The 25,201-nt window shown below is 29.6% G+C and overlaps 3 protein-coding genes across 3 annotated transcripts; 1 reads left to right on the top strand and 2 right to left on the bottom strand.

Moving 5' to 3' along the window:
• Positions 1 to 4,018: 4,018 nt before the first annotated feature.
• Positions 4,019 to 9,077, bottom strand: LOC149058993 (uncharacterized). Its single transcript, XM_089220420.1, has 3 exons — positions 8,864 to 9,077; positions 8,681 to 8,780; positions 4,019 to 4,377 (listed from the first exon to the last, which is right to left on the bottom strand). Exons 1-3 carry the CDS (start codon positions 8,958 to 8,960, stop codon positions 4,266 to 4,268), a joined length of 309 nt encoding a protein of 102 aa, XP_089076546.1. The 5' UTR covers positions 8,961 to 9,077; the 3' UTR covers positions 4,019 to 4,265.
• Positions 9,078 to 9,195: 118 nt separating this feature from the next.
• Positions 9,196 to 14,041, top strand: LOC107173035 (uncharacterized). Its single transcript, XM_015523388.2, has 3 exons — positions 9,196 to 9,351; positions 11,953 to 12,192; positions 12,906 to 14,041. The coding sequence occupies exons 1-3, from the start codon at positions 9,337 to 9,339 to the stop codon at positions 13,161 to 13,163; spliced, it is 513 nt and encodes a 170-aa protein (XP_015378874.1). The 5' UTR covers positions 9,196 to 9,336; the 3' UTR covers positions 13,164 to 14,041.
• A 2,548-nt stretch (positions 14,042 to 16,589) lies between these two features.
• Positions 16,590 to 24,681, bottom strand: pic (DNA damage-binding protein pic). The gene is made up of 19 exons (XM_015523428.2): positions 24,153 to 24,681; positions 23,509 to 23,657; positions 23,165 to 23,427; positions 22,743 to 22,881; positions 22,522 to 22,671; positions 22,306 to 22,459; positions 22,013 to 22,234; positions 20,805 to 21,255; positions 20,569 to 20,735; positions 20,375 to 20,505; positions 20,113 to 20,297; positions 19,921 to 20,044; positions 19,620 to 19,854; positions 19,287 to 19,552; positions 18,797 to 18,967; positions 18,621 to 18,730; positions 18,366 to 18,535; positions 18,064 to 18,290; positions 16,590 to 17,107 (listed from the first exon to the last, which is right to left on the bottom strand). The coding sequence occupies exons 1-19, from the start codon at positions 24,217 to 24,219 to the stop codon at positions 17,009 to 17,011; spliced, it is 3,480 nt and encodes a 1,159-aa protein (XP_015378914.2). The 5' UTR covers positions 24,220 to 24,681; the 3' UTR covers positions 16,590 to 17,008.
• Between the last annotated feature and the right edge of the window lie 520 nt (positions 24,682 to 25,201).

Raw genomic sequence — 25,201 nt, 5'->3', positions numbered from 1 at the left:
TATGAGAAATGTAATTGTATTGTTGAAAAAACTATATAAATTCCAAGAAAACTTGTGTAGGTTAGGTAACTGTATAAATATTAAATTTAATATTTATGCGCTTGCTTATATAATATTTATATGTTCCTACGTCAAATCACACGAAACACGAACAAGTTTCAACCACGTTATAATAGTTAAATATTTGTTTTCCATGGTTTTTGTAGTTGATTCGTGGACTCGTTGTAGAGAATATCACGGCTTCGAATAACAAACTTAGTGCTCTCGAATATATATATTGAATTTGTCGATATTACCGAATAGATAATACTATAGTGTGGCATGGTATTAACATGCCAGGATCGTCTGAGGATCATTGCGGTATATTCATCGAAAAAAACTAAAACATGATTTCATGGCCGGACCGCCATAAAGTGTCTGCACAACGATTTATATATTGATTACACGTGAAAAATAAAAATCAGTCTATCAGCTTTGTCACTATAAGCACTATAAGCAGTGTTTTGAAAGTGTTTCGAAATGATGGACTGGCTGTAATGGGTTAGTTTCGGCCGGGAATCGGGATTATGGAGGCATGTAGATCCTCGACGTACTCTGTGTATGATGCGTAGTGTACAATAATAATGGATAAGGATACACTATACTTGCAATATTGCAGCTGAGATGGCAAGAAGTGGTGCTGGAAAAAAAAATGTGGCAACAATAATATATAATAATACAGGGTTCACGAGCAGTCGGCAATCCTATCCAATCAATTATATTACGAAAATCGCCACATAATAATGGTGAAAAAAAATTATGACAGCATTCGCGCAACGGCGAATGGTCGTTATTATTATTATTAATATTTTGACAAATAAACAATATTCCAGAACACATCGTCGATGATGGGATATAATAATAAGTAATAACGATCGGCGTTGGAATGGGAGGAATCGCGAAGCACGATTGTTCGCGCGGCCGGCCCCGCTTTATATATATATATATATATATATATTATTATGTATACAATGATTATTAGGGAGCTGTCTTATCTGATGTTCGCATGGCTGTAAAAATTATACATTGCGCTAGTACGAATATACATCGTATAATATTGTTATTATTATTTATCACTGCAGTACAAGTGCGTATATACATGCTGCTCGTCGAGTGGTTGAAGTGTATTTTATACGTTATATTGGTATACCCCGTGGCTGCAGTTCATGTTTTAATCGATTGTTGGAATGCGATCGAAAGAGAGAGAGAGAGAGAACTCGTAATTCGTATATTATGCATAATATAGTACTTCTACACTCTCGTTATAGTTATAATTATGCAGAGTAAATACGAACCTTTGAGTCTGTAAGCCTTGAACCATATCGGGTTGTTCGGTATTGTTGACACAAAACGATTTCCTAAAATATTCTATACAATATAATTATCATACGAGTAGGTAGGCGTATGCAATATTTATATGTAGTAGAGTAGTGGCCTAATCCAACATTATTTGATGTTCGTTCGAGTGGATACAATAACGATATTATAATCATCCGCAGACCGCAATCAAACCGTCCGTCAGTGGTCACTGCTCACTGCGCGCAAGTCAAAATTAAAATTGTTTATTTATAAGGTTTTGAAATCTGAAATGGTTCGATAGAGTCTAAGATTTTAAAAGCGTATATTATATAATATTTTAAAAAAAGTATACACCTATATACCTATACGACATACCGACATCACTATAATTAAAAACGTAGCACAATAAGTTATTTTTCAATTGTCATGGTCAAAACGCTGAATGAGAAGAAAAGTGACATAGATTTATGTGCATGGGCATTAAAAGCCCAATAGGTATTATATAAATGATTTTTTTTTTTTGGAGTGTTAATTCTTTAATGGTACTCATCATCACGAGAAACTGATATGAGAAATCATATATTAAACTCAAAATAGTTATCATAGTTATTATTGACAGTCATCCAACCAAGAAATAATATGTAATTTATATATGTATACATAATACATTATACATGTATACGTCACTGGTCCCTATAGTTGTTATACTTATTAATCCACTAATGTAATGATATGTTCCATTGTTCATAACATTCGTTCTTAATTAAATATATTTTTTTATATTTTATTCATTTATAATGTTATATAATGCCTATTATCGATTTTAAAAACGTAGTAATATTACCGATTACAAGCCGTGCATTTGAATCGATGATGGCGATAGAACATTGAAACATCAATAATGCATACATTAGTGCACCACACATATTGACAAATGAAGTTAATAGGTAATAATGATAATTGGTTGGTATATTAATAAATAATATTATAGCCGCAATATGTTAAATGCGTGCGAGTGTAATGTGTATGGCGTATATGCTGCACATAAAAATGTAATATGTATATTATTGCGTTTGACCAGTAAAATACGTGACCGTATGTAGCCGCGCGACATATGTCGTACTTATTATGGTGCAAACTACAAATTGTGTCTTAGGTATTATTACCCATGTCCATGTGGACATAAATTATAATAGTGCGTATAATATTATATTATTATTTGTAATCAAAACTACAGAGGTTAGACTTTGCGCGGCGACACAATACTTTTACTTTTCTGCGGAAAAAAATATCAGTCCAAAGCGTTATGCCGGGGCCTCGAGCCAACCCATTTCAACCTGACGGGTTGGGCGGTTGCGGGCTGCTGCGGGAGGCAAAAAACTCAAAATTTCTTACTCGCGTGTTATAATAATTATACAGCAACACACACACACACACACACACACACACACACATTATTATTGTTATCGTTATTATGATAAATATATATATATATATTATATATGAATTCTTCGTGGTTTGTTGGTGTATATAATATATATATATATATACATGACGGCGGCGCGGAGTGCAGCGTGTCGCAATAGGCACAAGCACAATGCGTATTTGTGCATGTAAACACAACGTATAATATCATTATGATCACATAATATTATAAAACGAGTAGTTACCTGCGCGATATATGAAAATTAATAATATAATGAAACGGATTACGAGTGTCGAGCGTTATAATGTGCGTGTGAGTGTGTGCGAGCAGCTCGAAGTGCTGTGTACGTTATGTGTATACGACCGATAGTATAATAATAATAATAAAATTATTAGAGCGAAACGTCTTTGCGGGAACGGACATCAAATAGCATAATATTATATACAGCACATACCATAGAATATATGTGTATAGTGCGCGCGTGTAGGCAACGGCCACGTAACGAAAATAATAACAAAAAATAAAATAAACAAAATACTACGTCCGTTCGACCTTAACCTTTCGCCGGCGCGCACAACACTTGCAGGGCAACGGAATGAAAAATGATATGATGGCGAAGATCTATTGTGCGTGTATTGGAATTTTAGACATTTACTACGGCAGGTGAGCGGCACCGGTGCGTTTCGCAACGCGATTATTTGTTTTTACTTTTTCACGAAAATGAAATCACGTAATCCAGTTCTGTATATATATAGTATATGGCTCCCGAGGAAATTTGCCAATACTTATATTGTACATAGTATGCCGCGCTTATATAGGTATATATAATAATAATAATCATATGATTGTGTCTACGCACGACATCCTCTTCGGTCGGCGGCAGCGATCGCGGACAGATTATTATTATAATATTATGTGGCTGGTATGGGTACGGCGCAAACGCGGGGAGGACTGCGGAGTAACTCTTATTCGTACCTATAACATAATATCATTACCCGTATGCACTAGATATATATAATATGTGTACCTATAATATTTTGTTGTTGATAATGACAAAAAGTATAACATAATATGTCCAACTTACACGTAATACGTGTACGTTCACGTGTAATAGCGTTTAATCTGGCACATATATTATGAAAATAGTAAAATACATATACCTACTGGTTTCAAATAGTCGTACAAGATAAACTGCAGTATATACAACACATTGACGGACAGTGAGGACTATCAATAATTGTGTAATATGGCATGTCTAAATAAATCGTATCTATAATATATTAATATCTATTTATAACATCATAGAAAAATAACAATATATCTGCCTTATTTTGTCAGTACCCGATGTACCTTTATGGGCTTTATGCTGTATGGGGACAGTGCAACTTGTTCTTTCATATTATTATGGTATACCATTGAAAAAACCACTGCTATAGCAGATTGTTGGTGTCACTTTTCGATCGATTTTTACAGTACTGCTATGCAGCGTTATTCAAAAGTGTCACATGACATCACCAAGCGATGCTCCAATATCTATAGATTCTAAATATGAGATGACTGGCACTATACGACTTGGAGTTATTCTTCTCAGGAGTTGCACTCTGATACATTTTCTGAAAACAAAATATTTTGATAAATTATACTTGTATGGAAACGCTGGTACAGTGGTGCCTACCTAAACTTAATATTTTATTGACTGATGTACTACTAATCATCTTAAATAATGTGCCGGTTACATACACCGAATGGAGGAGATCTGAGGGGCTAAAGCTCATCACCTCAAAATTTCAGAAAAACTTAAAAATGTTTCCAGTGCTCTGGAAACGCACTAGTTTTGAGTTATGACTACGCAACCATATGTGCACGTATTATAATTTTTATTACATTTAGTTGTATGAAGGTTGCTGCAAAGGTCTAAAATACGGCTAATCATTAATTAAGTTAGGTTATTTAACCTAACCTAACCTAACCAAGTCCTACAAATCAGCGAACCAAACTTAGAAAGCATCCTTGTTTAGCCTTTCTTGCATGGTACAAACTATCAACCTATGTCCCAAAGTAAAATTATGGCTACGCCCCAGACGTATGGTAAGTACGCACCCATTACAACCCATATAATAATGACTGTAAGTATTCGATATATGTATAACCAATTTTAATTACACATCGTACAATCATATCTATTTCAAAAGCAGCTATCAATACTTTTAAATTTTTAATGAAGGACATAGCTACAAGAATAAAACTTATTCTATTTTACAGACATCACTGAACAACAGTTTTCGTATCTTCAAACATCTAATCTTTAATAAACACATCTCCCCTAATTTCAAACTCCTCATCTACAAAACATTGCTGAAACTAATCTGAGAACACGGAATCCGTAGAGAAGCGCAAAGAAGACAAACTTAAATAAAATTCAATCCATCCAAACACCGACCAAAAAAATTAATAAATGCTCCTCCATATATATCAAACCATACTCTACAAACAGACCAGGTAAATTAAAAAAAAATCCACGAAGATGGCAAACGGTTTTATAAAAGATTCCACATCATAACCGTCTTTCCTCTTACTCAAACCTTTTTATTAAAAACCGTTCCTTCCTTATAATTCCAGGCAGGCGGCACCCCTCCTAGACACTTAAAACGCAAATTTCCTATTAGAGACCTAGCAGAGACCTTTTACAATTTTAACTTAAAATAACAAAAAACAGCTCAAAATAAATTTTAGAACTTTAAAAATCAACGAAAAGTGTCATCATTGGATGCCATTTTTACTAATTTTTTTGTGTATTCATTATTTTATCTGTCTTATATCGTATATATACTTTTAATGTTTATTGTTATAGGTTGAATATTTTGACTTAAAATCGTTATTTTAGTAAAGATTAAAACTTTTTTAGTAAGACTCTTTAATTTAAAATTTTTAAGAATTTCCAAAAATAATATATATATATATATATATATATTATAGGAATATTTCGATTACAATAGGTATAAATTATTTAATTATTTAAAAACGCATACTTTAATTGAAATAGTACTTTAAAACATTATACAATATATTTGTTATAATAAGTCATGTACATTGAAGTGTACTACTAGGACATTATTCAAACATAATAATATTATATACCTTCATATTACTATGTATATTATTATAATTTATAACATAAGTTAAAATATGGTTTCATAACATTGGAATATTCCCATGGAAATATAAAATACGGCCAACTTATTATTACTTTTTTCTATGAGTGAATGTATAATTTCTATAATGCGAATTATTTGTATGTATAATAATATATGACATAATTAAAACTTACAGAGATTCCGTAAAGTCACTTGTTTATTTCAGGAAAAGAGAATATTTTAATAAATGATAATCATAACTCATAACACATACACGTAATATTTTTATTTTTTAATTAAAAAAAAATTAAATTTTTTTTTTTTTTAATATTCTTTTTTTTTATTAATAAAAAATCTCGGCAGTTATGGTCATTAGTTAAATTTAAGTAGGTGGATATTTACAGTTTTAATAAGTATTTTTTTATTTTTTTTTACAGAATACAAAATTAAAGATAAAAAAAAGAAGTTATACATTGTATAATAAATGTATACATAGATAGTTTACATATTTTTAAATTAAATTATAGAGTCCTGTTGCTTTTAAAAATTGCATAATTTTCCTATTCTCTATAACATATACATATATGTGTCTATAATTATAAGCAATAGGGAAACCTATATCTGTTACCTGAAATTTGATTTATACTATTTAAAATATACATACTTTAGGTGTACATACGGGACCCTAGCCCCCCCCCCCCCAATTTGATTTTTGCAATTATTTTTGCGCCAGTAATTAGTGCTCAACTCCTGCCAATTCCAGCCGCAAACCCCGGAATTCCTGCTCTAACGGTTTTCCCGGAAAGTCGAATTTTCTCCGGGTGGGGCTGGGATAACGTACGTTTTAGGTGTGTAAATTTTTTTTAATGCGTGTGAATTCAAATCTTTTCTAATATAAAGTTATTTTTACAGTAGTGAATTCATATTATTAATGTAAAGCAAAAAAAATCAAAAAAATCAAAGAGGTGGTTACTGGTTTTATAGAATTACGAATTCACGGTCATAATAGGCATATCAATTTTATCTGATTATTAATTTTAATAGATACCTACCAAATACTATTATTATATTATTGTCATTATCATTAAAGTATCTACGTTGTGTAAAATTAAAAATTATAATATTATTCTGAGTGGATATTTTTGGAAGTTCGTCTTTAACAAATTTCTTTAGTGTACGTATTTGTCTGAAAAAACGTTCCCATCAATGCATTTTATTGTATGAAAAATATTTGAAATAATAATAACTGCATTAAGATGTAATGTACCTATATGTGCAAAGCATTGAGACCTTCATTTAGAGTAATTTAATAACGCCCTTCAATTTGTTATAGATAATAAATTTCTATTTTTATACAAATGTAAATACAATACACTTAATACCTTGATATACATTAACTCAAAGACGATTTTTCAGTAAGAAAACAATAAAATTGTGAAAATTTAATATTGACATGGGCATCAAAACAGCCTTGATGGATAGAGCCTTTATCTTCTTTTGAAGAGTTCATCATTGGCACCAAACAAGATTAAGAACATGAATCTATATAATATATTATATTTATGTGTCATGGACTGTAATATTTCCTTCAAATAGACAATAAAACTAACAATTTACTTATGCAGTAGACAAATTACCAATCATGCAAATTTAACTACACATTTAATATAATGTATGTATGTAATAATATTGCCATGTTGTACATAATGGTAATTATAAATAGTCACGAATTACATTTATAATTAATTAATTATACTATTAATAATGATAATATTATATAATATAAGTTTAAAGTTGTAAAGAAAATAGGTTACAGGAATTCTTCAATATGTTTTGATAAAATTTCAAATATTTTATTTTTAATTATGTAAGAATCGAAGTTTAATTTTATGAACATCATATTTTAATTATTAGCTTAATAGCTTGTTGAAAATTATAGATTCTATTGGTAAGTAATTATATAGTTAGATAAATACCTAAATAATATTATTTTTTATATAGGTACAATACATGCTACATAGATAAAATAATATATTTTCAGATTATTAATTAAATTTAAAATAAATCCCCGATTGTGATAATTTTTTATAAATGTTATATAATGTGCATGTAATATATATATACAATATACATATATATTTTAAATCTCATTATGAACCCTAAACCCACAAAATTAAATAGGAGGTACCTACTGTTGATGGACGGTTTTCCTCCCTCAAGACATCAAGTCGTGATTTTATTATTACTTATGTTATCAAATTTACTTATTGTACAAATTGTATATGTAGATTGTAAATATGTCTATTAAATAAAACAAAATTTCATCAATAATTTAAAAAAATTTTTAAATATAAGTTATTGAACTTGTTGGCTAATGAGTAATAAACGTAGGAGTTAATGCCTTTAATATGAATAAAATGATAATAAAATACTTTTATAAGCATTTGAAGATTGTTTACTTATAGAATAAATATTAAATTTGGTAATAAATAAATTAAATTAAGCTATTCATATTGGATATATGTAATATAATTACTGTAAGGCATGTGTTTCAAAGGCTGTTTAATATTTAAATGTAGTATTTATTGATGTAAAAATAAAATAAATCTATAATATTTAACTATAATAATATATTAAATTTTTCATTTATGAACTATATAGTATTCCTAATATATTGAGAATATAGACATATTATCGAAAATAATATTTCTAAAATTCTGTAGTGCAAGTATTAATTTAACAAATTAGTATAGGTATACATATTTTTTATTTATAGACTTACTGGATTTCGTACGAGAACTGTTTAATCTGCAAGAGACAGAAGTATATATGTAGGTACATCAGCTCATTCATTTCAATAATATTTTGATAGTTGAACTGCACTAATGAACAAAAAATATATAGATATTCAATTATTTTTGCGCAGGGTATACGAAGTACAAACACTCATAAATATCATGATTACTGTAAACATTTAGTACACCTGCAACATGTATGCTACAGAATATACGTTTCTCGACTGACACTGGCCAAGTATTTAGTCCAAGGTTCACAAAAATCATATACTTGCCATCATAACATCGGCAGTAAAAAAAATAATGCAAACATAAATAAACAATATAATAATAACCAAACAAAAACGATTATTGTGAGAGCGACTGTAGCGACGGCGGCCGCGATGGTTGATAAAAAAAAAAAAAGAAATAACATCGTCGCCCTAAAACGACCGCGGACGCACGTGGATGGAAAATTGACCAATGAGTGACTGGCGAGCGTGGGGACGCTCGATGGCTCCCTTTCGGTATAAATGCATCGTCTTGTCCGCTGTACAGATCATACTGAATCCAACAGTGTTCTAGAACAGTCACAACTAGTTCTCAACGTTGTTTTTTTTATTTTTCATCAGTGTTTTATTACTTATCACCGTTCAATTCAAAAATGGCGTTCATACAGGTCAGTATAATATAATATAATAATTACTAAAAATATATATTGTACCTAATGTATAGTAATACTATAATAGTGGTTGCTGATTTCGGCTAGTGATATTGAAATATTACCTGGTTACTTATTCATCTTATGATTTTTATTTTTATCTTTTCTATACATACATATTTTATACCTATAAAGTATCGAGGTATATTATATAGGTAGCTAGTTCAATAGTTAAATTACAATTTTATAAGTGTATGCAGTACGCAGCATTAAAAATGTAAGCCTCTATAGGTATGTTTTGCACCTACATTTATCGCCACTATAGTGACGTATTTATACATAAATAATAAAAAGTTTATTTGATTTTAAACGTTATAGTTAAACACCACTACAGAAACTTCACAGTTTTTTTTTATTTTTGAACTGTTGTGAAGGATTAATTTTTTCTACCAATATTTCTTCAAGTCCGCATGCGTTAAAAATATAATAATCTGCTGTCGGTTCAAACGGAAAAAAAAAAATATAATAATAATTTCAATATTTAATTTCCATAAGATACCTAAGTATATATTATTAATTCTTAAATCTGATACCCATACCTAAATATCATTATTATTTATAAAATGTATTATAATAATATGCTTAAATGTTATGTTTTTACTGATGGGGAAATTTACACAGTACCTTTAAACTTGCATGTTGGAAGTCTGAAACAATTATATACGGTGTTAGGCTTAGGGGATGGCTATAAAATATAAAACACTGTTATTGACGGAGTGTGTGGTTAGTTGTATCAGAGACTTTAACGCCTAAGCTGAATTCAAGGGATTATTTATTATTCGGTACAATTCGAAATATATTTATTCTCATTTACACTGCGTAGGTATAATAAATAATGTAGTTATACCTACTTGGTATGAAATTTTAGACATAGTGAAAAAAAGTTATTCAAACTTTACCAATGCAATGTATAATATTTTAATGTATGATTGTGCTATATGCAACACGTATTTGATATGAATATATTATATATAATATATATATAACGAATTCGCGATATATTTCTGGGTTCATGATGTATACATTTTTCCAACGATATATTCTTTAATCCTCACTCGTTTTAGAGCGAATAAAATGCATATACGGTTATTACACAATAAAACATCTTACACTATTCGAAGTATTTTACGATCTCGCGCAGTGTATAATATCCACATAATATATAGATATATTTATCCTATATATAATACGCAATCATTAGGGAATTCAATTCGTAATCACGAGAAAAATATAATTTCGAGCGCATTGTTTGTACACGACATACATATACATATACATACTATTATATATGTATATAATATGTATATTATTTTTGACTTTCTATACGAATTCTCACGGCGGCGGCGTTACGCGCTCGCCGGGCGCGAGTCTGTCACACCGCAGCTCACACATTTATATAGACACAGTAATATGGTATTATATATTTATATATATATACACATGTGACCGTTGCAATAATATGAATATACGTTTGCGTCCGATTTTCCGCGTGTTACAATTAATAAAAGATCATCGGCGACGACGACGGGCGATTGCGTAACACGCGTTGACCGCGTTTTCTCGCGACTATATAACCCAATTATCGGATTCATTTTTCACGTCCATTGTGCGTGCTTGGCCGCCGTGCCATTGTCGTGCGTGCGAAGGAATAAAAAAAAATAATTACATCCATACTATATATATATATATCTTATACCTGCAGTATACTATACATACTGCAGTGTGCGCTTCTCGCGGGCGGCGCTAAATATCTACATGCATATACTATATATACATATTACCGTATCCTTATACATAATATATATACACACGCGTTCGTGATCAAACCCGTCTCAATAAATTCCGCACACATACATTTAAATACGTACGAACATATACACCGCGCGTAATGATGTGTATATATTAATAATATATATATGCGCGATCCGATCATCGAGCACGACTCGGCGCGAACGATAGGTCCTCGGCCGTTTTTCGCTGTGCCATCGTTGACTCGATGTATAAGCGCACACGAAACGGCGGCACGTATTTACCTAGGTATATACGTAAATAATTATTATGATTTATATTATAAACACTATACGATTATGCTGCAGCAGTAGTAGGAATATGCTGCACTGCAAATCGATTATGATTAGGTATATACCTACCTCCGACAGCGGCTGGTGCAGCGGTGCCTTATGACTTGAATAGGTATAATATATTATTCTGAAGGCACCCCAAGCGATGACGTGCTTACCTACCGTCTGTATAGATAAAGGGTCGGAAAATTTACCTAACCAATGATTTTCGTGCAGACGACGCGTTATTTTTGTCGAAACTCGCAGTCATTATTCGCTGTGGTAGTCTAAATATATATGACAATTATTATACAGTTATGAACAAGCAGCTGTCCTGTGAATATTATTCCACATAGAAGTATAATGCACTGTATTATGATCAATTATATAATGCACTATATTTACCTGCGTAAATGTAAAAGAAATGACTATTGAAAAATTTGAAATCTTAATTTTCTGATAAATAATGTCGAAATGTATATTCGTGTTCGTTTGGCAGTGCACACTCGCCGCTCTCCTGTTGCATGTGGCTTGCGGAAACTACCTGGCTCACCGTGCTGCCGCTTACCACGGCGGTGCAGGAATCGGTTACCACCACGGTGTCGCACCTGCTGCTTACCACCATCACGGTTATGAAGAGGCCCCGTCTTATGACTACGCCGCGTACCCGGCTTACTCGTCAGCCAGTACCTACCAGGCCGACTACCCCAGCTACTCCTCGAAACCCGTCGACTACTACGTGAGTGATGCACATGGTGCAATACATATTATTACATCTAGTATAATTATATTAATTTTTAATTAATCATAAAATGCATAACAATAATGGTAATCAACTGTGGCCGATTCGATGAAAAAACACCATGGACGTTAAAATCACCTAACCTCACATTCATAAGCATTTTTCTGATCATCATTGAGGTTTCGATCATACTGATTTCGTATCTAGTTTAAATTAAATCTAAAGAAATAAAACATTAACTTGAAAAAAAAAACCTAAAAATTTCGTCTTTCCTGAGATAAAAACATTTTGCAGGTTGATGTATAACGCTATTTTAATTATTGATCAATAATTAACGATGATTCGTAGTATAATTATGTAAGTATACAGAATTGTATTACCTCGGATGTACATGATTTCGTTATAAATTTCGATTTTTCACACAGTGATTGGTGTTATCCTTATATATATATTGGCGTATCGATAAATGTTTGTTTAAAATTGTAGCAATATGTATTATTCATGTGTATATGCTTTTTATACAAACGCGTTTGTCAATCGAACCTCTACAACCGATCGCCACCAAAGGTAGGGTGAAAAACCTATCACCGTGTCTCTCCCACAATATTATATTCTCGCTTCACTATAACATATTATACAATATTACGTCGTTTTTATCGTGTCTTACACGCGGAATGTGGCCACATCATAACGCTGGATCGTTGTTGCAGTCGCCACCCAAGTACTCCTTCAACTACGGCGTGAAGGACTACCATACCGGTGACGTCAAGGACCAATGGGAAGAGCGAGACGGTGACGTTGTCAAGGGTGAATACAGCCTGGTCGAACCAGACGGTACCACACGCAAAGTCACGTACACCGCCGACGACCACAACGGTTTCAACGCGGTCGTACACAAGTCCGGCACTGCCCATCACCCAACCCATGTCGCCCACGCACCAGTCTACCACCACGCTTACCGCCGTTGAGATCAATTAAAACAATAAACTGTTCGGTCACCATCGTTACCATACGTTATATCATTAGGTATTAATGTTTTTTTTTCTTTTTCTAGGCATACGTTTATATTATAAGCGTATAACGTTAATATATAATATATTATATAGCATATAATAATAGTTTTTACCCATACCAAATCAAAAATATAAAAACACACCCATATATATATTATATAGGAGTTACCTATACTTGAATATATTATTTTCTTTTTCTTCTCTTTCGTACAGTATATATATATATGTTGGTACAACGATCTTAGTATAATATTTTACTCTATATATACTATCGTATCGACTAATATCGATTTTTTTCGTTTCAATTTGTCGTTTTTCGCTGAAATATACATAATTATATTATTATTTTTACAAGCATTATATAAATTAAACTATATTTATATATTATACGGCCCTTCGCTTCGTCAATGATCTCTTTTCGATATAATAATTATTACACGATAACCGGATAACCCGACGTACCTGCTATAGGTCGTATACCTAATATATGGTTTCGAATTTATAATATATCAATATATATTTAGAATGAGAAACTTTTTTTTTTACTTTAAAATCATTTTTTATTTGTTTTTTTACACGGTGTTTTTTTTTAAAATTTAATTCTCTACTATTTTATTATACATTCAAATTTGTTATTAATTTTTACACGCATTCAAGAATTGTATACCAAATATTGGGTATAATATTTCTCGATTGTTAAAAATGTTGTAGAAAACATATATCATACTTGAAATATTTTTGTATACTTTTTACTTGACCATCTATTGTACTCTGTTTTGTATATAAATTTTATAATTGCTCATAATATATCTAAAACATATATATTTACATAATTGTATATTTTTATTGGATTATTTTTTGATTACTGTAACTATATCAATATCAAAGTGAATATAGATCACGCCGATACAGGTTAGAAATTATAATTACAAATTAGGTAACTACGATAGTACGACGAGACACAAACGAAGAATTATTTAACATGCAAATAACAATCAGTTATATAGAAATTTAAATAAAATTTGCTTATTTTAATAAATGTCACAAAAAATCGCAAAAACAACAATTAAAACTAATTTTAATTCTGAATTCAGAAGCATTGAGAAATATATACTGTGTATGTATCAATTGCTTAAAATCTCAATAAATAGGTATATTATGTTTATAATGTATATAATACAATTTAAGGTAATAATTTTTCAATCACATTTCAAAAAAAAATATAATTTAATAAAAAAGTGATACAACACTATCATCACTACAGATAGTATAATACCAATTGTATATATATATATATATATATGAACATAAACCATATAAGCACACTTAAATATATTATATAAATGCATGGAAACAAATATAGAATAACTATAATGCAGTAAACCGTACTTGGGCACACGGAATCGTGCGCGTTTTGTATCGAATTCAGAATATTTGTATTTAAGGTTTGCCTCCATAATACATCGTCGTACATATAATATGTATTATAAAATCTATAGACTATACATATAGTATATACGCTTGCAGCAGACACGCAGATAATAATATAAGGCAGGTATATGGGCAGGGTAGCTATATTATGGTGCCTGTATTATACATTATTTTCTTATCATTCTCGTCGTGTGACTGTGACCCTATCACAATGACGCTTTATAATAAACAAATATTTCGTAACGATCAAATAGCACGGGGACGGTTGTCACGAACGCGCAAGGCGATCGGACACGACGCAATAATAATAATAATAGTAATAATAATAATAATAATAATGATAATATAATGTATAATATATTATAATGCTTTCGCAGCGGTTGTATGTAGTGGCGGGGAAGAGAAGCGTATTTTCCGCGCTGATGTACGAAGTTGAATTTTTTTTACGTTTGGCGATGAAAATCGAAAGTCCACGTTATATTATAGTTATTATACACAAGCCGACGTATATACGTGAAATTATGACATGACATGAAGTGTGCCCGTCTAAACTTGTTTTTTTTTTTATTTCTGAAGTTCCTAGGTAATGATCAACAAATAAATTTAAAATTTCATTTGCAATTAATTTCAATAGATTTTCAATAATTTTCCGGAAAAAATTTGACAATGTGGCGTTACCAATTTCTGGCAGACTTCATGTCTTATGGCGCGTGGTTTAGACATATTAGCGCTGTGATTACAGGTTATAATTGATAATATTGACCAATGATTGTAATTTTTCAATAGCTACATCGTGCGCGCTTTTATTAATGTAATAGTTAGGTAATAGCGATTAGGCTGTGGTATGATACGACACGCCGGATAAATGAAAATAGTTAAATACTTGCTAAACATCGATCACCGTAACGAAACGAATAAAAAAAAGATTAAATCCGTGACATAACACATAAACGATGATCCCATCATATTTGTAAGACGTGCACGCGAGTACCTATATTGCCTATACGTTACGCCGTGTTCAAAAACACCCACACAACCAATACGTAATATTATTATTATTAATTTGAGTTATTCAACGTATTTCATTTACATTTATTTTTTAATTACCAACTGTGAAAATTTAATTTTAATTTCTTTTTTTTTACAGTGTAAAAAACTTAGAATAGTCACACGACTGAAGTAATCTGGACCTTGGTTTTGATATTTAATTGTGTATTGCGTAGGTATATATTAAAATCTAACTCTTACCATGATTTCTTGACTGAGGTGCAGTTGTAAATTGATTTCTCCGAAACACTTGGTTGGCTGGGTAGGACGTGTCAGTGTGTGACCTTGTCCATCCAAAATGACGCCATGTTGAATCTGAATGATATTGCTATTACTTGGTAAATTATAGTTATTCAATTCTAGGTTTTAATTAGGTAGTTATCTTTGACAGTCTTCTAAGCACACACTAATCATTTATACATTATTATAATTGGCAAAATTATTTTTCTATTTAATTATTATGTAACATTATTATTTGTTACAAACAAATATAAAACTAAATTTTTATTAATCTGATCCTACAATGATAGGATCAGAATGATCGCCTACACAAGAATTATCGATATAAATATGACTAAGTTTAATATTTCGTGAGTTTGGTTTAACACTCTACCATAGTGCATGTTATCATTTCAATCAAAACTGATGTATTTTTTAAATGTTATGAATCCATAATAGAGTTAAAATTTATTTAGGTTACCTTGTTCAGACCAATTTTGACTCTAGGCAGTGATTACTACAATGGCAATTTATTATATACTTTTCTTTGAAGTTTGTTTTACACAAAAATGTAAAATTAATTATTTAAAATAAAAACTACGAGTATAAGAAATTGTCTTTTTTTGCACAGTGAAATTATTTAAATATGGTTGGTTATTGATCAATAAATATTTTTATACAGCATCTATTCAAAACATATTTATTCAATTTAGATGAATCTACATAATCACAATTTTAGTTTTAATAAACATCAATATAATATATATTATAATTTATAATCTTTTAGATATTTTTAATAAAAATGAATTTATTGCATATATTGATAGAGTATTTAAAAAAAACATAACATGATAATATGTGGTCATCAAATTAAGTAAAAAAAAAATAATAACTTAAGAAACTTACTGATAGCAGTTCAAAATAACTAAAAATTTATCTGAGTACATAAATTTACTTCAAATAAATACCATTGTTACGTAAATTGAACTAACTTAGCAAAAGATATAATACAAAATTTGTACATTATAAAAATTTTTGTTTGAATACAAAATAAATCATAAGAACATCCAAAACCAAAAAGATTCAAGTTAAGTACTTATAAATTAGTGTATTCTAGTTAAATCTTCAACCAGTTTGATGACATCATCTAGAGTGATCTTTGTATCTTTTGAAATCTTCTTAAAATCATGATCATAGGCTCCCTGTAATATAAAAATGTATAGTATTATACTATATTTGTTAGATAAATACATAAATTACATATAGTAATAAATTTAAGTTTGTTAAATTGTTCTGTTAAAACAAATTAAAATACATCATTTTACAACAGGTATTAATTTATTAATTAGATCCTATAAATCCTATGAGTACATACTGTATTTACATAATTGTTATACTTTTCAAGAAAATTTTTAGAGATATGTACTAAAAATTGTGATACAATGTAATCAATACACATTTAAAACTTTTGAACATATTTAGTACTTTATTGAAACATTTGAAAACAAAAAATGTTCAAGTTTTCTTAATTTCACATCTCTAATTGTAATTAAGTTGACTATTTCATTTTTCCATACAATAAACTATCATTATAAATAACATGAAAGAATAAAATTTTAAATGAGCTTAATAAAGACTTAATTAAGCAACTGACAAAACAAAATAAGGTATTATAATATTGAAGCACACATTTATCAAAAATCAAATAGAAGAGATTATTAGTACATTTAAATTTTAATGTATGGTTTATTTAAAATCCCTTTTTGCAAGCACAGCAAAAAATATATTTCATTTTAACAATATAATATGTGCAGTTTTTGTTTTCATTGCTACTTTTAAAAATAATTAAGTCTAAGATTTCGGACATTTTTTCTGATATATTTAGTTTTTAAGGAAATAAACAGAAGTATCATACATTGAATATACAGTATATGTATATTATTGTATAATACAATAAACACATTCTACACTAAGTTCTTGAAATAGCATTATTAATGATTTAATGGTAATCTGTGATAGGTTACAGACTATAAATAATTTTTGAAAAGTTTAAACATCAAATAACAGTGGATCAATGCATATACCAAGACAAAATAGATTTTAGTATAAATATTAAATATAAATAATTCATCAAAAGTTAATAATTATATTACAATACCTGGAGTTCGTCAACAACTTCCGTCATTTCTTTTTTTGACAAATCTAAAAAGCTTTCAATTAAATCACCATCCACAAATGATTCAGAAGGTTCAGTTCTTATTTCAGTATGATAGCTTCGCCAAAACTGATGATTAATTTTTCCTACTCCTTTAATCACAGTAGCTAAACTCTTTTCTAAATCGGACAGAAAGTCAAACATTTTGGGAGTCAACTGTGTCACCAACCCTGGTAAAATAATTTAAATAATATTAGTTTTAAAAAATAACAAATCAGTGTTGATTTCTAATATTTTCACATTACCTAGAGCTCCACTGCAAGTACCATAAAGAATACCTCCTTGAACTGAAACATATGTATCAGTGAAGTGCTGCATTACTAATGAACCATGTCTGAAAACATTTATTAGATCTCCCAAGTGGTATTGACCAATTTCTTGAAGTTGATGTCGGGCTTCATCACTCGTCAATGTGCTGAATGAATAGAATAAAATATCAATTTAATTATTCTAGTAATATATTATTGAAATACATAGCAAAAAAAATAAAAAATAAATACCTGTCTTTGTGAATAACAAATAAGTTTTTATCATTTTCTGCACCTAAGAATACATCATCGTCAATAATTTCTATGGCTGTTGACCATTTTGGATTGTAATCTCTAGCTATCTATTGATAAAATATTTAGGACATTATTAATATGGTTCTTTACTATCACACATGTTAAGAATTTACCTCTTCAAAACTGCCTTCCATAGTTTTGTATTGCAGCAATGTTAAAGATCTCATCAAATCACCGCAAACAATAAAATCACCTTTAGTTTTCACAAATAATGCTACAATATTATTGAAGTGACTACACTCAAGTCTCAATTCTTTTTCAGCAGTCCATTCAAATAATCGGACCTAAAAAAATAAGAATATTTAGATAAAACAGTTAACATATATAAGAATTTACACAAAAATGTAAGAATAGTCGTTTAACTTATTTACAACCTATAAGGCCAAAAATCTCGCATGTAATATTAAATTGTTATAAAAATGTAATTCGTAAATAGATTTACAAATATTTTATTAATTCATTTTTAAATCAAATAGTTTTTTAATTTTTTTAAACAACTTTTAATTTAATATTATTACTATTGTTCTAAAAACATTGATAGTGTGATAGAAATATGTTTTTTATTGATATACCATGATTAATTATAAAAAATCTTCAGCTTACTGTACAATTAACTGCAGCTAAAAGTTTTCCATTAAATTCAGCCATACCATAACATGCACCTTTTACTTCTTTCTCAGTTATTTGTGTAAGTTTTGATGAAGAATCATCCCAATGAAATATAAGTATGCGCCCCAACTTAGGATCTTGATCTTCAGGGTTTACAACAGCTGTTCCCAATATATAATAAGTAGCTGGATCATCACCCAATTTAGCTGATATAATACTTAATGCATATTCATTAGAATTTAACTGATGTGCATGTAAAACTAAACATATTTTGTCAAAAATAATTGATTATTAAGGTTTTTAATTATAATATTTAAAAAAACTCACCCTCAAAAGTGTTTTGATCCAGAACAAGCATATTATGAATTTCGACTTCAAGACCATATTCACTACTTCCAATATTTAATGGTCCTTGATTACTACTTACTACTGATGAATTACTAGGCATACGATTGTTAATTGCACCAGAAATATTTTGAGCACTGGTACTAGCACTAGGCCTAGCAGGGACTAAATTAATTCCTTCATGAACGTCTATCCTCATTGTAATTATACCAAATGACTAAAATAATTTAAAAATGTTATAGGTACATAAAATGCAAAAAATAAAATTATTTGTTAATCATACCTTGCTTGACTCTTGGTGAGCAATTCGTCTGGGAGCTTCTCCGAGAGGAATGGTACGAATATGTAATTTTTGCATTTCGTCAATTGTTCCAATAATAATAGCAGTGTCAGTTGCCATAGCCAAACTTTAAATCAAGACAAAATTAAATAATTTGATAATACATTTTTTATAATGATTTTTCAGTTTATTTACCTGTCTGGATAACTTTTAGTATTAAGCGAACACATATGGTTAACTTTGCGCAGATTAACATTTGAGAATATCAATTTATTATTTGATGAATATATTACAGTTGGGTGATCTGAACATGCAAATACACTTGTGGTAGCAAGTGTTTGGAACTTTCTGATTAAAGTAGGCTGGGTACCAAGATTAACCTAAAATAAAAATATTTATTGCATACATTACTGTTTACAGGTTAATTTATTGTTTAATTTAAATAATTGAAGCTAACCTTTCGCTTTTCACTTAATACACCATTTTCAGGGTTTAAATGGAAATAACATAAACTGCCATCTCCTAACGCGCATAATAAATAGTCAATATTTTCAAATGTTACCATTAATATTGACCGAGGTATGATTTCTATAGAACAAAAAATTGTCAATAATATTTATTACATCAAAATAATAACAATTATTTACTTACCTTCGCCTAAAGGTTCTCGAACAAGTTCTACAAAGTCAGGAAGTTGAAATATTTTAACAGATATATCCATCCATAAACCAACAGCAACCAAACTTGAATTTTTATAAAATTCATTTTTAAAGGTACAAACATCAAGACAAGATACTTCATGATCTAATGTAATAAACCTATAAACATAGTTATTAATACAAATTAAATATTATTTGTTATAAAATAAAATATGAATGATCCCATACCCATTTTGTACAACTTTATCTGTTCCAATTTCTATGTAATACAGGCTATTACCAGTAGCACAAACAGCTTGATGACCATTACATGACACTACATTGATACTTTTACCGTCAGGTACATTCCATTCACTCAATAAACATTTACTTTTCAGACAGATTAATCTAACACTAGCAGATGTTATTTGGACCATTTTATTATCTGATGTGTTACCACAATAAAATGTTTGTAACTCAGATTGAAAGCCTTCTAAATCTATTTCTTCAACTTCTTCTCCGTTATATGCTAACACCCTGCTATGTCCAACAAAAGATAAAACTAATGTGTCATCTAGAACACTATCAGTAGTAACGCGTAAAGGCCACATTCCTTTAATTCCAACTAAATCAATTGTGGCTACCTCTTGAATTCCTATTCCATTACGTATAATTCGAAGAGATCCTTCTTTATAAGCTCCTTAAATGAGAAAAATTAAGGTGTTAATATTAATATTTCTGTAGATTTCCTTTTTATTTTTAATAAGCTTTAATACAGGGATGGCAAATAGGTGGCACGCGTGAGATTTTCGATGGCACTCTTCATTTGTCCATATATATTTATATTAATAATATATATTTCACAACGACGTATTGTTATCTTATCTTTTTTTATTTAATAGTATTTAGTACAGAACTATGACGGCACAGATATCTTATCTTTATTATTATAAAACATAATTTATATGTTGTAATATAGTGGGACACTAGATTACTAGAAGTGTGTGGACAAGTTAATATTACTCGTATATAGGTAATCGTAAAAAATTAGCAATTTCATTGTTAACAATTTTTTCTTCAACATATGCTTGCGAAAGTCTCTTTTCGGTATTAAATCATACACATTCAAAGGCTAAGAACAGATTAACGGAGGAAGATTCGGCAGCATGTATTGCCTTGCAATCAACAATCATATCAACCAGATATAAAAAACCTTTCAACCAATATGAAGCAAAAGATTTCTAACAAACAATAATAATTTAATATTTTTTTCACATTATTTCCAGTTTTACATAATTTTCTACATTATAATCATACATTTTTCATTTATATTTTGTATTTGTATTTTGCTGTGTTAATAAAAATAATAATGGCACGGCTGAAAATTTTTTTTTGAATTATGTCATTAGTTGGCACGTAGAAAAAATCCTATTTGCCATCCCTGCTTTAATACATACCTGAACATGTTACCACTTGTCCTTGGCCCTGTCGTTCTAAATCAATTACACACATGTCTACAATAGGTCCTAAATTCATAAATGTATCTAAAACAGTGATGTGTGAACCAAATTGATCAGGTTTCTTATTGAGCTTTATAAGTTGAGAGTCACCAACTCGAGATGCAACATATATTATTTTGTTATCTAAGTAAGTAAGTGATTCAGGTATGCTAATCTCTCCTGAAAAAGGAAGGTTTTATCATGAATATTACAATTATTTAATTATTTTTATTTATTATCAAATTACTAACCCAATAAATCAACTTTTGGATCTTTGATTTTAAATGTGCCATCTGGGTTTTTTTCATAATTCAGCAATAACATAAATAAGTGTCCAGCCATATCTCCAAGTAAATATCTTGTACCTTCTGCATCAATTCTTGTATAACATACTATTGTACTTTGCTACAAATATCAACAAAAAAATACTATAAATTAATTTTCTAAATAAAAAAATTGTATTTTACTTTTATGACAGGAGGAGAAATAGCAATAAAAGAGGAACCATTATGATACAAAACTGATTCTCGACCAATAATAATGGCGCCACAGAGAGGCTCGGGAACAGGAATAATCATTGAAGCTTCTGTTTCAACATTTTCTTGTTTCCAAGGAGTCTAGTAATCATAAAAATAAAAAAAATTAGTAAATTAACTAGATAAGTTAAAGAAGCTTGAATATGAAGCACCTTCACAAATTCCTTATCTTTTATGGACAATTCTTTAGCTTTAATGTGGCGGCCCATAGTATCCTGATGTATAATAATAATAGTAGGATTAGCACAGCCATACAGAAAATCAATATCTTGTACTTCAACTTCTTCCATCCTAGAATAAAATCATAAATTGTATTACCATTTTAGATAACTTGTCATCTAAATATATTTGATATTGTATTATTGCATATTAAAATTTCTGGTTTAGATGAAAAATAATAATTTTAAAACGTTTTTAAGCCTTTGTTTTAAATTCTAAACATTTTTTAAATGTTTCTATTGTTTTATACACCACAATTAATTTTAAGAATATTAATATTTTTAAAGTAATATAATTGATTTTACTGAAAAGAAATCATTGTTAATTAAGTTAGAAATATATTTAACATATTTACCTTAAGCAATAAGCCTTTAGTTCGCCTTCTTTATCTAATGGAATGATTTTAAACAATCCATCATATAATTTCAAACCAATCACTCTTGCACTAGGATCAATAACTGCCATAGCACCAATTTCAGATTTTTTCCCAATATGATCGGCTATATTACCATGAGCTTTAGTAATAATTTCGACATCACCACTTTCTGTTTGAACACATTCTAATATCATGGTGTTATATCGAGCAGTTACAACAAATAACAAGTCTTTATCCTTATGCTTGAAAAAAAAATTGTATTATGGTGATTTAAGTAAGTTTAATCATGGCTAAAATTATTTTGCTATTATTTAATGTTATACCTTAGGACGGAAAACTTTCATTATTTCAATTTTGCCATATAATGCTATTTCTTTAATTGGCTGCAAACCTTCTTCAGTGACTAAAGATATATCAATACGATTAAATCTTGCAACAAGTAGATTACGATCAGTTGGTGACGTGAAATTTGCTAAAATTACAGATAAAACAGAAAAAATAAATAATTTTATAATTTATTTATATAATTTTATCAAAAAATGTCGATAGCTAACAATTTTTAATAAATAAGTACATAAAAAGTACTCAATAACTAATGCTATAAAATTTGATGTATAATACTAAATATTAATTAAGTCTGAATCGAAAGATAATTGTTTCAAAAACAATCATGAATAACTTAGTGGAGTATCTTAAATAACGAGATTTCTTAGTAAAATTTTTATACTAGAGTAAATTATGTTTTATTAGATTGACTTGACTCAAAAGTTTGTTTGATAAATGTATTCAACGATTGAGTACTCAGTCATCAAATAATGTGAGATATGTTGTACGTTTACACATGTACTTCAGATAAAACAAAAAACCGTTGAAGCAAGCTGTCATACAGAATCATACTTTAACTGGACGCTCTGGATACGCAAATACTTTTGGTATTTAATGTTGGGATAAATTGCAAATCACATACCAGAGATGCTGGTGACAACCGCTGTAGGTTTGTGAGCCGTCACGGTGTAGAACTGTTGATTTGCCATGTCTGTGGTCAATTATAAGATGGCTATTATTTGAATCAGTCAGTCGTTGATGACGATATTGACAGCAATCTCGTTCTAGGTGGTATCGTTTATTCACGTGTAAAAGGCACTATAAATATGTGACAATCGTGCACGATTTCTTAAAAACAAATGAATATAAAATAACAGCCGACTGATAAGTTTCTGTCACTTTATATTCATTAATAGAATTAATATTATAGTCTAGAACCGCGTAGAACATGTACGGTAGAGCTATAATAATTATTAAATTAATAATAACTCGTAAGTCACAGTGTCGTAGTGTCGTTGTCGTATCGGTCAGCGCAGTCAACGTTATCACGTGCCTGTAGTGTATGTTGTGCCGCACGGCGCACGTTAACCCCTGGTTGATCAGAATGAAAACTTCTAATTTTGAGGAAATTCTATAGCAGAAAACGTTTGAAATTCGTGAGCTCTTGGTGTTTAACCGTGGTATTGCTCGACCATGGTTGTGGTTTGAGTTTAAATTGAGTCCGAATTCTCTGTTATCAAACGTTTTCTTTTCTTTTGTTCGACATTTTGTGGTTATTACGTCTTTTCCAACCGGCGAACGCGGCTGATATCCTCAAAACACCGAACGGACCGCATATTACCATTCTGCACATCAAATAAAACCCATACAAAAATACGGCTTTCTCATTGGTTCATCATTTGGCGCGATAAAATATTTTAATTATTTATTATAAATTATCCATACAATTAATATATTATGGATATAAGTATTAAGTATATATTATTATATTATTAGAGAACTTATATATATTATATACGTATATTATATATATATATATTATATACGTGTTTAAATTTCATCAACAAATTAAATTATTATTATTATAATTAAGTATAAACATAATTAGATACCTAGCATAATATATAATATACATATATATATATATATATATATATATTATTTTAATAATAATTATTATAAAGTAACTAT

Source organism: Diuraphis noxia, unplaced genomic scaffold (genome assembly GCF_037042655.1).
Source record: "Diuraphis noxia isolate RWA-SAM2 unplaced genomic scaffold, SU_Dnox_SAM2 contig0002, whole genome shotgun sequence".
NCBI lineage: Eukaryota > Metazoa > Arthropoda > Insecta > Hemiptera > Aphididae > Diuraphis > Diuraphis noxia.
This window is presented reverse-complemented; position numbering and strand designations above follow the sequence as displayed.

Bases quoted from the DNA above. Each gene is read 5' to 3' on its own strand.
- LOC149058993 (XM_089220420.1), bottom strand. From the start codon at position 8,960: ATGATTTTTGTGAACCTTGGACTAAATACTTGGCCAGTGTCAGTCGAG. The intron at 8,781-8,863 runs GTAATCATGATA...TTTGTTCATTAG, and splicing joins AGGTGTACTAAATGTTTACA to TGCAGTTCAACTATCAAAAT. The intron at 4,378-8,680 runs GTAAGTCTATAA...TTTTGTTTTCAG, and splicing joins CAGTTCTCGTACGAAATCCA to AAAATGTATCAGAGTGCAAC.
- LOC107173035 (XM_015523388.2), top strand. The intron at 12,193-12,905 runs GTGAGTGATGCA...TCGTTGTTGCAG, and splicing joins CGAAACCCGTCGACTACTAC to TCGCCACCCAAGTACTCCTT.
- pic (XM_015523428.2), bottom strand. From the start codon at position 24,219: ATGGCAAATCAACAGTTCTACACCGTGACGGCTCACAAACCTACAGCG. The intron at 18,731-18,796 runs GTAAATTCTTAA...TTTTATCAATAG, and splicing joins TGGAAGGCAGTTTTGAAGAG to ATAGCTAGAGATTACAATCC. The intron at 17,108-18,063 runs GTATTGTAATAT...TTTATATTACAG, and splicing joins AAGTTGTTGACGAACTCCAG to GGAGCCTATGATCATGATTT.